General features: G+C 46.3%; 1 protein-coding gene across 6 annotated transcripts in view; it reads left to right on the top strand.

The window, feature by feature from the left end:
- Positions 1 to 14,358, top strand: part of RALY (RALY heterogeneous nuclear ribonucleoprotein) — a 211,950-nt gene that overhangs the window by 180,574 nt on the left and 17,018 nt on the right. For 5 of the 6 annotated variants that reach the window (XM_088480645.1, XM_088480646.1, XM_088480647.1 and 2 more), the window contains one exon: positions 4,276 to 4,323. The exons of the other annotated variant lie outside the window; for it this stretch is intronic. In XM_088480645.1, coding sequence (XP_088336771.1) covers positions 4,276 to 4,323 — 48 coding nt within the window. The remainder of the gene's footprint in view (positions 1 to 4,275; positions 4,324 to 14,358) is intronic. 6 annotated transcript variants of the gene reach the window in all.

Below are 14,358 nucleotides of genomic sequence, written 5' to 3'. Positions count from 1 at the left end.
GGTTTGAAAGATGGGATTCTCCTATTTCAGACAACAGTGCCTCTATAGCTCTATGTGCCAGGGCTGGGGAGACTTAGGTACTTAAAGTCCCTTTCCCCTTCTCTGGCAAAACTTTTTTGTATTTTCTTTTCACTTTAAACTAACGGCAGCACATGCGCGCTAACTTCAGTGCCCTGAGGATGGCTCCACTGCTGCTTGGGACTCTATACTAGGGATTAGTGCCTGTGGGGAGAAGGTTTATTTGCCTTGGGCACTTTGCTGCGGATGATTAGCTGTTTTAAGATATATACGGATGACAAGCCCCACTCGTCCTCCACAGCAAAGAGGTTAAAGCAGTGGTTTCCAACTACAATCCTTAAAAACCCTAAGTGGTCATGTTTTGAGCATTTCAGTCTGTGGAAGTAGGTGGGATAATTACTGACCCCAAAAAATGTACTCGCCTGTGCGTGATTAAGGAAATCCACGAAACATGACCTGTTGATGGTACTTGAGGACTGGAGTTGGGAACCACTGTTTAAAGGATACTAAACAGTAAGTGTAAATTGTGAAAACCCATGGGGATTAGTGCTGTTCAGTCCTACATTTATATACCGCAATATTACTTATATTGTTTTACAGCACATATATGTTTAACAAAATCTTCAAATATATTTAATCTATTGAAGAATCTAAAAGATCCTCAGTGCAAACAATTCCATGGTGCATATTCAATTGTCCGCAAGGTTTTACCTGCTTAAAATTACGCGGACCTCATGGCCAGTTCTGGATTACTGTGGGTATGCACGTTTCCAATAGCCGCAGTATCCAGTAAAAAAATAAATTTGATGCAGGGTTTTTGCTTGTTTGCAGGCAAAATCCTGCGGGAGGTGTGGGGGGGGTCGGATTGGGGGGTGACGGGGGAAAAAAAAAAAAGCCACCTGTTCCAGCTGCTCCTGTCTCTGCTTTGCCGGGCTGCTGCTTCTCCACACTCCCCGGACTGGTTGCTGCACAAGGTTGGTGACTGCACAGCACACTGAGGTCACACACTCCACGCACACAGGGCAGGGTCACACACACATGACAGGAGGTGACAGAAATCAGTCACACACTCTGCAGACATCACAGAGAAGACTTCTGCATGCTGGAGAAACTAAGGATGAGGACAGCACTGCCTGAAGGTGAATATTTGTGGGACTAATTTAACTGATTGCAAACCCCCAATTGTTCAACTAGCTATCGGCACGAGGGTCCAGAAGCAAGTCCAGACAATTTTTCCTTAGAATAAGGTTTTAATTACACCTGCTCTGGAGGTGCTCAAAAAGAAAAAAAAAAACCTGCACCCTATTCAATAGCAAAGACTCTGCAGATTCGAGATTTTTGGTAAACTCGCACCTAATTGGATATGCCCCCTCGAGCACATAGATGAAATCACTGTTTAACTAGTTCTGCATGTTTGCATTTTGCCAGTTTACAATATATGCTGTCCCTATGGATGTGGCTCATTACATCACTTGCATGAAGTCATTGTATTTATTGAAGCTTTATTATGATAAAGAGCAGCAACTTTCAATGGATTCAGGCTCTGATTCAGACCACCCACAGCTACAGCTATGCGACGAGACCATCACGACCATCGGGCTTGCGACGAGACCCTGCGGTAGGGTCTTGCTGCCGCAAGCCCTGGAGTGCTTTTGGCTCTATCAGAGCCAAAAGCACTCCCACTGACATCACTAGTGATGTCAGTGGGGCCGGCCCCAGACGGTAGGCATTCCCATGGGAACGCCTCCGTATGGGCAGCCACGCCCCCGGCACGCCCACCAAAGGGGGCGTGCTGTCAATCACCATCGACAGCACGCCCCCTTTGGTGCGAGACCCATAACGACGGCTTGGCCGTCATTATTCGGCTCTCGCGCATGCGCACGACGGAGCCGCCTCCGTCGTGCGCATGCGCACTTGGGCAACATCGACCCGCTTGCGAGCGCTCAGACCCTCACTCTGGGATAGGTTTCACCTATTAACTGCATATTAAATGCTTTTTGCCATTCTTCAGTAGGACATGATTTGATCTCTGCCCTCCACACAGCAAGATATGGGCTACTGTTCTCTTACTGTAATGATGCTGTTTAACCAATTCCCTTTTGAAGTCATCCATAATTTACACTCAAAGTGGTAACATTTTACAACTTAATGGGATTGGGTTTTTTCTATCACAGCCCTGAAAAATCCTTAATATGAGAAATCCAATAATTATTTTAATTGCTTCTGAAATTACTGCAAAACCGCCAGTGATTTCTTTTATACTTGCAGCCTCTCTAATTGGTTTTAAAAGATAATTGTGGCATGATAACCCTTTTACAGTCAAATGGGAATTTTAACACTGTGCAAATATGGAAATGTACAGTATGCTCTGTAGTACTGTGTTCTATGCCAGTGGTTCACAGCCTTTGGTCACCCACAAGCCACAATATAAATATATCTCCGTTCACCTCGGTCATAATTGCTGGACTAACAGTTAAAGAGAAGGTATCATCCAATGTGTATTTCACGATGTATAAAATCAAACACAATCAATCTTTGGCAAATGATATCATTAGAGAAATTGTATTTCTTTGGGCTGCATTGCTGTCTCGCAGGCATCTTAGCTGTATAAGACTACAGAAGCATTAAACTGATTCATAGACAACACTGAAGCATTTACCAACTTTGTATTGTCTGGAAACGTTACTCTTTGTAGAAATTAGAAATTCATTTTAAATGATGCAACACACAGCAACAGAGTACCCTTGTTTTGCTAGTAGTACAACAGTGATACAATTCCTTTTAAAGGGCATCCAACTTCCTTCAGTAATGCCATTGGTTTTTACTGAAGTGACAGATTACATACAACTGAATAGGTTCACAAAATGGCTATTACTAATATATGCAACTGATAGGTACATTTTAAATTGTGTAGTTGATAATACCTGCATTGCACCCTGGGCACATTAACTAAAGTACAAACCTACAAACCTGCCTTTAAAAAACAACAACATTTAGATTTAGGGCCATGGTAGATCACATTTAGCTTACTGTTAGTACCTGCAATGTAGAACTTCATCAAACAAAACTTTTACTTCATATTAAGTTTACATGACCTGTGTTATGTTTAAAGAACATTCATGGAATTGTTTGAACAAAGGTTTTTTTAGACTCTTCAGTAGATGAGTGATATAATTATGAGGATTTCTTTAAACATATATTGCCGTAAAACAAAAGAAGTAATGCTCTAGTATATAAAGGTAGGACTGAGCAGCACTAATCCCCATGGGCTTTTCACAATTTACATTTACTGTTTAGCATCCTTAATCCACTTGCAGATATAAATGAGCAATTGAACGATAACGATATCGTTATCGTTCAGTAATTGTGCATGAATTGGGCATGAAACTGTCGAAAACGACCAGCGATGCGCATTCCTGCTGGTCGTTTTCGCCATCAATCATCGCCTGAACATGCTGGTCAATCTGCCGATAACGACAGTTTGACCATGTTCAGGAATGAGGGAGGGTGCCAACACTTAACGCATATCGTTCAGTGTAGGCATTGCAGGGGAAGAGGAACGACTGTACAATGACAATGTTGTAATCGTGCTGTCGTTCCACTATCTGCTAGTGGTTTAACACCATGCGAGTTAGGTTTTAAATCTACAGTCTCTATATGAGCATCCTCCCCCCGGGCCCAGATGCCCAGGGAGTGGTGGAGAGACAGTTGATGCACAAGCCCATGGTTTGTTAAAAAATAAATATATATTCGCAAAATATAGAGGGAGAAGGGAGGAATAGAAAACAAAAAAGAAAAGGGTAAAAGGGAGGTAAGGGGACATCTCCGAATGTTCAACAAGAAAAATATGACATAAAACTGATTTTTGTTAACTGGGTAAAACAATTAAATGAAAGCTACAATACTAACCAAGTCCTTCATGATACTGTAGTAATACACACTGTATTACCTTCTATGCACTCACCAGAATGTGACTGGAACACCAGAAGAACTCCCAACAGGGACCATATTAAATGTAAATGACATGTTTAATGTGTAATTTAGTGATCTACAGATACCAGAGGCAAAACCATGAACCTTCCTGGAAGATAGATTCAAGGGAAATACACTGGGGGAAAAGGGTAATGGGTACATGAAATAGGCTTTGGGAGATTTTTTTTTTTGCAGGAAAATATATTAATGCTCCCTTACCCACCTAAATAGGCTTATTTGGCCCAGTGTGCTTGCAATTTAAAATTCCCTTTATTCTCTTCACAGTGGCTATGATTTTGACTTTGATTACTACAGAGATGACTTCTATGAGAGGTGAGTGAAGCTGTATGGATGCACTATGACCTATTTTTGTTCTCCGTCTCAGTGTGAATTGCATTCAAACTGCAGGGGGGGAGGAGAGAAATCAGAGCCTGCAAAATGCAATCACAGCTCCACATTGTCAGGCAGCACGACAGGAGAGCCGGCATTAATGTGCTCGCTACTCCAACCTGCCCACAAGAAAAAAGCACTTTATCTATATATCACTCTAGATGTGCGTGTGTGATAAATTTAGGGTGGGAGCAATGGGCATTATGGAGGTCATTTCTAACACACATTTTTTAAACTCTTCTTCATGATTATGGTGGAATAAAAGTGGTTTACAATCACATTGCCTCCAGATACGCCTTCAGTAATTTTATTTGTCTCCATTCAACCCCTGTAAAATGTAATCATAATGATGGCATCAGTTAGAGCCATGGTATGGTTATAAGCATATCAATGTATTGAACTCTTACTTAGGGGACTATTTACTAAGCTGTGTTAGGAGATAAAGTGAATGGTGATAAAGTACCAGCCAATGGCCATGTCACAGGCTGTGTTTGAAAACTGCCAGTTAGGAGCTGATTGGTTGGTACCTTATCACCATTCACTTTATCTCCTACCACAGCTTACTAAATAGACCCTTAAGAATCTATACAGTATATGCCATATTTTAACATGAAACAAAACATTTAGGATAGTTAATTCTTCCAGTCCTTGCAGATGTGTCTGTGCAAAAAAAATGTTTGCTAGGAAAAAATAATAGCGTCTGAGCAGTCAAAGAAAATGAAACCCCTATCTGCACTATAAAATGTATGGCTGGTGGACAGCAGGCCTGGCTTGGAAGCAGTGGGGAAGGTGGGTTAGGACTGGATGTCGACTTCACACGATTGGCTCAAGTCTTATTGTCATACTGCCTAAAGCCCCATACACACTGGACGATATTTGTGAACGATAACGACGTCTTTGATTGATATATCGTTCAAATCATAGAGTGTGTATGCCCTAAACGATGAACGATGCGAGCTCCCAATGCAGCATGGCCCCGCAACCCCCCCCCCGTCGTTTGTCGTTGCCGGCGTCGGGTGTGTATGCACTTACCGATGCCGGTACCCCCGTCAGGCACGCTGCTGTCGATATTGCTCAATACACACATCGTCCAGCGTGTATGGGGCTTAAGGCTGACCTTCGACGATTAACAACCATCAATGGTTCACCACTGATTGTTGGTTTGAAATCAATGGCGTAGATGCAATTGTTCTCCCCCATTGATGGCAAAGAGCCCCCCAATGGTTTTTGTTTTTTTCTCTCGTTGGTGCTAGTGTATAGCCCTGCCCCCTGACGCAATCTGTGAAGCCCTACCCCCAACTCTGATTAGTCTGCTGCTCTGTGAGTGAAAAAAACAGGGATGACTATAGATGGTTCAATGTTGATGGTTTCATACCACTGACGTTAACTAACAATGTTACCGTTGATGGCTAACCGACTAATGGCCATCCCTAATATTGCTTCTATGGCTATATGTGCGCCTTACTGTTATTGAGCCTTGCGGTCTAAGGGCCTGACTCACTACGGATCACTACTGTGATCGCGATAACACACGGAGGTCTGCTGCGAAAATATGCAAATGAATGCAAACGCTATGCCGTCACACAGCCAGCATAGAGACGCCCACTACTGCTCTCTCACATCCATAATACCTTGCAGTCCTGCATCGGCCCCTCAAGCACAATTACAAGAGGTCTGACCTTACTCAGAAATTGCTAGCCTCATCGCACGCAGTAAGTACTCAAGCTGCGTATGCTGTCACTGTGGCGAATTTATGCACACCCAAGTAACGGCGTTCAAACGGACAGTCCCGCCTGGCTTTCTCCTACCACTCCCCCGCCAGGACCCGACATTCCATCCCTTGATCTGCGAATGCTAACTCATGCACGCTATCTGCGGTGCATGCGCAGCACGCACCTTCGGATGATCTGTGTACGCTGTTGCAGTTGCAATTCGTAGTGAATCAGGCCCTAAGTTATTTCCTTAAAAGATTCAGTATCACAAAATAACATTTCTACCAACAGATACTATAGGAGTATATTATGCTTTAAACTAAGGGCCTGATTCAGACCCGCGTGGGTCGATGGAGGGCCAATGCGCATGCGCAGCGTGTCTAAGCCCCGTAACGCAGCAAAACAGGGTGGCTGTTGATGTTGATCGACAGCTCGCTCCGTTTTGTAGGCGGGGAGGGGGGTGGCTGTATAAACGGAGGCGTTCCCAAAGGAACACCTGCCGTTTGTGGGCGGCCCTACTGACATCACTATTAGAGCAGGAAGTCCACTTGGCATTGCGAGTGCTGAGACCTTACCACAAGGGTCTCCTCGCAATGCCGATGGTCGTGATAATCGCGACCATCGCCAGGCCGCTCGCACAAGCTATGGGTTGTCACCCACAGCTGTGCGAGTGGCATGGAGGCCGGAATTTTTTAAAAAAGGGAAGCCCTGATTCAAAGAGAGTACACGCAAATAGTGTGCGCCTCTGAATCAGGCCCTAAGTCAATATAATATCACAAATGGGAAAAAAAAATCAAGCTTTGCTATAAAATGATTATACATACATGATTAGAATTCTGACTAGGCAATTGCTATCCAGACTTTATATAGTGAAACACTGTTAACGGATTAATAAAAAATCTAAAACCAGGTATGTTTTGAGTACAGCAGTACACAGTATAACTTACAGCAAAGTCTGATCTATTGTCATTTAATTTATGTGAGCCACAGCGTTTGACGCATATATTTACACAGCGCATTCAGAACTGAAACATTTTATCTTTATGTTATGCTGGCAATTTTTTTTCATCTGTTATTTTCAACAGCATAAAAAAAATAGCTGAGTTTATGTCCATGAGTGATTTTTTTTTTCTGCTTCGATTTCCCACTGCTAAAAAGCGCTACTTTAAATGTTGAGTGTTTTCCTGGCAATTTTGAGGTTTGGCATGCAGAGAAAAAAGTAGCTACAAATCACAGCATTGAATATCCTCAGTGTGTCAGGTAATTGTCAGACACCACTGACTTAATTAGAGCTGCATTTTCTATGTGCTCCATCTGCTGAGCTAAACCACTTTGACCAGCAACGGCCACTTGAGAAAAATCGCTATATATTTTTATATATATATATATATATATATATACACACACATATATATATATATATATATATATATACTGTATATTTATAAAACCAATTTCAGCAATTGCTTAGCTCCAACTCCTTATTTTCATATAGACAGAGGGGTTAGGGGGGCACATGAGGGGCACTGAGATGGTCAGTGACAAAAAGTTGGAAACTTGTGATGAGTCAGAAGCATGCTGTGGTGGGGGTAGGCCAGGGTCACATTATGAGGGGGGGGAGGTACAGAGGGCGAGTAACCCCGGCACCATCCTCTCAGGGGGCCCCCCAACCGGAGCTCACCCGACCCATCTTGGGGATGTCCGATCCAGTGATTGTGACCAGGCTCTGTGCCTGCGCCACTGGACTAATCTGCACGAGCAGGCATGGAGGGACCAGTATCACCCGGCACAATAAAGTTTGTGTTAAGGTCCCCATACATCTGCGACGGATCATCGCGATGTAGCGATGGGATCGGAAACGCCGATCCGCCGGTTGGAAATGCCGACCGGCGGCCATCGATGTTCCACGATCCGTCGCAGGATCGGTAAAATTATACATGTTAAATTTCAAAGATCTGCCAATCACGATAATTTTTTTATCGCAATCGGCATATCTGTGAAATCCAACATGTTCGATTCCTGCGATGTCGGGTTGCAGGATCGCTACATCGCGACGATCCGTTGCAGATGGGACCCTTTAGTGTTTGTGAGGAGCCTGCCACTGCCTTAAGGAGGAGCAAGGAGAAGAACCAGGTAAGTGGTGGTGGGGGTAGGGTTAACACAAACACAGGCTGCTGCTGCAGAGATATAGTGGGGAGAGACACAGGCTGCTGCAGTGATACGGGAAGGGGGAGGGGGAGGACACAGACTGCTATAATTGGTATAAAAGCAGGGAAAAGACAAGCTGAGCGACGTGGAACTGGTAAAATAGGTTAAGTGAGAAGGTCTGTATCTGTGGGAATATATTTTTTATTAAACAAAATAAACAAAGAAAGAGCCCATTTACAAATGCAGAACACCTGGATTGATTTACACATTAGCCAAATAATTATTTATTAACATTGTTATAAACATTGCTATTTTTGGAGGAAAAGATTACAGGAGGTGCTTTACCTGAAAAGCGATCTGCTGAGTAGCATAACCAATTCTCCTGCTGTCATTTTGTAGAATCAGAGCGCCACCTGCTGACTGAGGAGAGTAATATTCTCCCAATGTGAGAAAAATAAAAGTTTAGTGACATCACAGTATAGCTGCATACTGTATGTACCTGATTTCTAGGAACAGGAAAATGTTTGAATTTTTGCACCTGGAAATGTCTATAATTATTAATATTGTCCAGGTGTACATTGCAAGTCCTCTTGTTTTGTATAATAAATGTAATTAATTTTAGAATCACAGAATTTGATGGCAAATAAAGAGCACATATGATCCCATGTTGTCTGTCCTTTTTATACCTAAAACTCAGACCCTACTTGATTCTCAGCTTTTCACACTTCTGTTGGAAAGCAATTCCCTTTCCCTACCCTTTTTGTACAGTAATTGTTCCTCAAATTTACCTTAAGCCTGCTGTACTCGAGTTTTAGTGCATGATCTCTTGTTGTGGTACTTCTAATCCTCTGTAGAATGTGTCTCGCTCTTTTTAGTAAGTTGTGTGATGTAGGCCAATCACCAATTTAGTTGCCCTTCTTTGCGCAATCTGTAATTTCTCCTTCATCCACTAGGGGACACTTTAGTCTCAGTACAGTGGGGTATAGATGTGGGTTAACCGGGAGCTGGCACTTTAATAAACTTGAATAGTAGCTAGCTCCCCCCCTCTATGCCCTCCTACAGGTCAGTCTAAATGTTGTGCCAAGGGAGCTGGTTGCACTACTACAGAGCTCTCTGTTTAAATTAAAGATCCTCGATCAGCATATGAGGACACAGACAGGCAGCTCCCTGCCCCTGCCTGTCTGCATTGTTGGACTGCCGAGAGACCCCACCGCAGTTGCCTGCGGTGTGCGCTGGGGTCTTCAGCTACAGAGACCACTGTCTCTGGGGGGTACCTAGAGGCGCTTCGTGCGGCGCATGTTGCGGTCCCCCACTCGCATACCCACCGCCGGCAGCACTCAGAGGCTGCAAGGTTAGTGACACCTGGCACCCTGAGTAGCAGGGTGGCCAGGAATACTGTATGGTGGGCATCATTAAAGCAGCCCGCTCAACGCTGTAAACAGGCGCCATTATGGGGGGGGAGGAGCCTAACGCTGAGTTCTGCTCCTGCCTTCCAGCAGCCCCAGCGTTTCCAGAAGGAGACTGGTGGCCATTTTAACACTGCTTGTTGCTGCAAGACGCTGAGAACAGCGGAGAGACTGTCCTGTCCCCGGATTGTGAGTACACAGTGGGGTCAGGATACTGAAGAGTCATTAAAACGGTGTTCACTTAGCCATTAATAGCACATTTATATGGTGTTACACAGCGTGCTGGTCATTGTATCAGCGCTGGTCTTCTTACTAACAGTCTCTGTGTGTCTCACTGTCCCTTCACTCTGTACTGTGTGTGTGTGTGTGGCCAGTGATTTGGTAGCATGACCTCTAAAAGAAAAACTGCACATAAAACTTTCTCCTGCAGATGTGCAGAAGAAATTCACACAAGGTCAGTCATCTACTTCCCTGTTGTGTGAAAAATGTGATCCAGAGTCACAGACTCCTGTTGCCTAATGGGCTAATGCTCAGACCTGTCTGCAGAGCTGGAAGCTTCTCACAGAGAGAGAGAGGTTGCCAAATCTCAAACGTCTGCCTTCTCTAAACCCGATTGGGCGCGTTCTTTAGCCAGGGCTGTAGAAGGGCTCACAAGAGTTATGTCAGCCCAGGCAGTGGCGGGCTGGGCCGGGGGGCAGGGTGCCATGTGCCCCCCGGGCCGCAGCATCATGCGGGCCGCGGTGCAGACTGTGTCTCTGTGACACAGACTGCACCGCGTGTGTAGCGCTGACCAGACGGAGTTCGGTCAGCACTACACAAGTGACAAACACACATCCGTCGGCTCCGGCAGCTGTGTGTTTGTTGTAAGCAGCAGCCAATGAGAGTCTGTCAGACTCTCATTAGCTGCTGCTGCGCCCACTGCAGCAGCCGCTCCATCTTCCGGCTCCCGCAGTGGGCAATGGGAGAGGCGTCATGACATCATATGACATCTCTCCCATAATGCCTGGGAAGGACAGACGGAGGAGCGGATGGCGACGGCGGGAGCGGGGATTCAGGTAAGTGGGTTTTTTTTGTTTTTTTTTTACTACGTGTGTCTACTGGGGGGGAGGCTGGCCCTACAAGGGGGAGACCACTACTGGGGACACCACAAGGGGGGAACCACTACTGGAGGCACTGCAAGGGGGTGGACTACTACTAATGGGGGCAATACAAGGGGGGGACTACTACTACTGGGGGCACTACAAGGGGGGTGCCTACTGGTGGCACTACAAAGGGGGAACCACTACTGGACTGGGGGCCCTACAAGAGGGAGGGACTACTACTGGGGGCACTACAAGAGGGAGACCACTACTGGTGGTACTACAAGGGGGAGATCACTACTGGGGATTATAACTGGGGGCACTTCAAGGGGGGGACTACTATTACAAGGGGGGACTACTACTACTAGGGGCACTACAAGGGGAGGGGACAACTACTAGGGGCACTGCATAGGGAGGAGGGGACTACTACTAGGGGCACTACATAGGGGGGAGGAGACTACCACTGGGGGCACTGTATCGAGGGACCACTGCTGGGGGCTCTATAAAAAGGGCAATACTGGGGGTACTGCATAGGGGGGAGACTACAACTGGGGCCACTATTTAAGGGGCACTGCATAAGGGTTACCACTATTGGGGGCACTGCATGGGGTGTGGACTGCTACTGGGGGCACTATATAAGGAGCACTGCATAGGGGGTACTACTGGGGCACTACTGGAGGCCTGCATAAGGGGATCCTCTCCTGGGGCACAGGGGGGCACTGCATATGGGCACCATGACAGGGCTGTTCCTAATCTTTATTTTTACTTTACATTAATCCCATATGGACCCGCCTCCTCCCTGGAACACTTGAGGGGGGGGGTGCCGTAGCACGCATGTTCTTCGGGCACCCTGGCTACACGCTACCCCTCTGCCAGGGACGCCTGCATGCATTTGCCCCCCAGGCTAAAAGTTGCCAGCCAGCCCCTGAGCCCAGGTCCCTCCCGTGGCATCGTCCTCTAATGTCCTGCTAGGAAACTGATACCGAATCCCCTTATGTAGGATGATCCGGAAAGAGGACGACATGCCTGAAAAATACAGAGGAGGGGGAGGTACAGGACCCTACAGAGGAACACGCGCCAGAAGAATTGGAGCCTGTATCTAAGGGTGTAGAGGCACTGACTGCAGCAATACACCAGGTGTTACATGTTGAGGGATTGGACCCTGGGAATTTTAGGCTGTCTATCTTTGTTAAGAAACAAAGCTTAGCAGCCACCTTTACAGTGTCTGAGGAATTGGACGAGATCCTTACCTCAGCGTGGAAACAACCAGATAAAAAGTTTCAGATCTCACTTAAACTTTTATCCTACTATCCCTTTCCTGCAGAGTGCAGGAAATTATGCTAAACACCTAATTCAGTGGACCTTCAGTGTCACGTGTTTTAAAAAGACGGTGCTCCCTGTACCAGGAGCAGTTCTCGCCACTGCCATATCTTAGTGTGCCTAGGGAATAGCTCAGAGGCACATCTGTCTGGCACCCAGACAACCCTGATCAAAGTCTAGGTACACCGTAACAAGGGTGTCCCTTCGACCCGCACTAGTTAGTTGTTGGGTCAACAAGGCTGTGAAAGCTTGGGATACGCAGCTTGCCGAGGGCCTTAAAACTAGTGTTCTGGTAGAGAATCTGGTTCCTTTAGCGGAACAGATTGCAGAGTCTGCTTTCTTTTCTCAGTGAGGCTTCAAAAGATATTTGTAATATTTTCTCTAGATCCTCGGCTTTGGCTATCTCAGCCAACAGAGCCCTGTGGCTGAGACAATGGCAGGCGGATGCGGAATCTAAAATAGCCGTGGAAGCTCTTCCATTCACAGGGGAAGCTCTGTTTGGATCGGAACTGGACAAGTGGATCTCTCAAGCCACAGGTGGTAAATCCACTTATCTCCCATTTGCTGCTCCTCCTCCTCGGAAACCCTTTGCTGGACCGTCCTTTCGTATCCCAAGGAGATTCAGGGGTCATTCCAGAGGAGCTCCCACTATCTCCCGTGGTCCCAGAGGCAGGGGTAGAGACACTGCATCCTCCTACCAGCACAGTTAAGCCTCCGGCATGACGCGCTGCCTTCTCTCCTGGGGGACCCCAGGGTGGGAGCTCGCTTTTGCAATTTCAAGCGTCAGCGGACAAATGGTTTGTTATACAGGAAGCAATAGAGAAGCAACTACTGTCTTCTCAACTAATAGTATGCCCCTATCCATAAGCAGGGTCAATGCTTCTATTCCAGCTTGTTTGTAAGTTCCCAAGCCAGACGGTTTAGTGAGACCCATTCTGAACCTGAAACATCTCAGTCCTTATTTGCAGCACTTCAGGTTCAAGATGGAGTCCCTGCAGTCTGTCATTGCAGGTCTCAAGAGGGACGTGTTTCTCGTGTCCTTGGACATAAAGGATGTCTATCTCCAGATTCCCAATTGGCCTCCTCACGCAGTGAGGGACTCTCATTTTCAATTTTAGGTACCCTTCGGTCTTTCATCAGCACCAAGAGTGTTCACGAAGGTCAGGGCTGTAATGATGGCCCTTCTTCAGATTCAGAGTGTCACTATCATCCCGTAATTGGATGATCTACTTCTCAAGACTCCGTCAGTCACTCAATTATGGCAGGACATCCGGATAACACACAGTCTTATGTTACAACACGGATGGATCCTGAATTTCCAACAGCCTACTCAGCGTCAGCCCTTCCTAGGGATGATTTTGGACACAGTGGAGCAGAGGGTGTTTCTTCCGCAGGAAAAACTCACCTCCATCCAACACAGGGTGCGATTGATACTGTGCCATTGCAGGGTGTCAGTACACCTGTGTATTCGTCCTCTGAGGATGATGTTTACGACCTTCGAGTCCATCCTATATGTTAGTTCCATACCCATCCATTCCAACTGAACCTCCTCTCTCAGTGGTCAGGGTTCCACCCTTTTCTTCCCCAGCGAGTTCAACTGTCACCCAAGGCTCGAACATCTCTCCTTTGGTGGCTGAATTCCTCACACCTACTGGCAGGCAAGAGGTTTGCAATGTGAGAATGGATTCTCCTCACCACAGACGACCGTCTGAGAAGATGGGGGCAGTGGCTCGGGGGAGACACTTTCGGGGCCGCTGGACTCGACCGGAGGCGGTACTGCCCATAAACATTCTGGAGTTAAGGGCCATGTTCTTTGCTCTTCAGATGGCACAGCCCCTGTTGAAGGGTCATGCAATCAGAGTTCACTCCGACGTACAAGAGGCAGAGGAATTTGTGGTAGCAATATCAGCAATTTTCATCTTAGCGGTAGAAAATTGGTAGGCCAACTAGTCGACAGGACATTCATCAGGGGGAATGGAGAATATATATCCCTTCACCTACTATGCTTGACGCTCAATCCAGAGGTTTTTCAACAACTGATTCAGTGTTGGGGTCTCCCTCAGGTTGATCTCACGGCGTCAAGGTTGAACCATCAACTTCCTCTCTACAGCTCACGGACAAGAGATCCACAGGCGGTGCCAGTGGATGCTCTTACAACTCCTTGGTGGTTTCAGTTTGTTTACCTGTTCCCCCAACTCCCGCTTCTTCCTCGTCTGCTTCAAAGAATCAAAACAAGAAAGGATAAAGGTACTGTTGGTGGCTCCAGACTGGTCCAGACGGGCGTGGTTTTCCAACCTATATCTGCTGCTGATA

Source organism: Taudactylus pleione, unplaced genomic scaffold, assembly GCF_031769625.1.
Source record: "Taudactylus pleione unplaced genomic scaffold, aTauple2 ptg000256l, whole genome shotgun sequence".
Taxonomy (NCBI): Eukaryota; Metazoa; Chordata; class Amphibia; order Anura; family Myobatrachidae; genus Taudactylus; species Taudactylus pleione.
The sequence above is the reverse complement of the archived record's forward strand: the minus strand, read 5'-3'. Positions and strand labels throughout refer to the sequence as shown.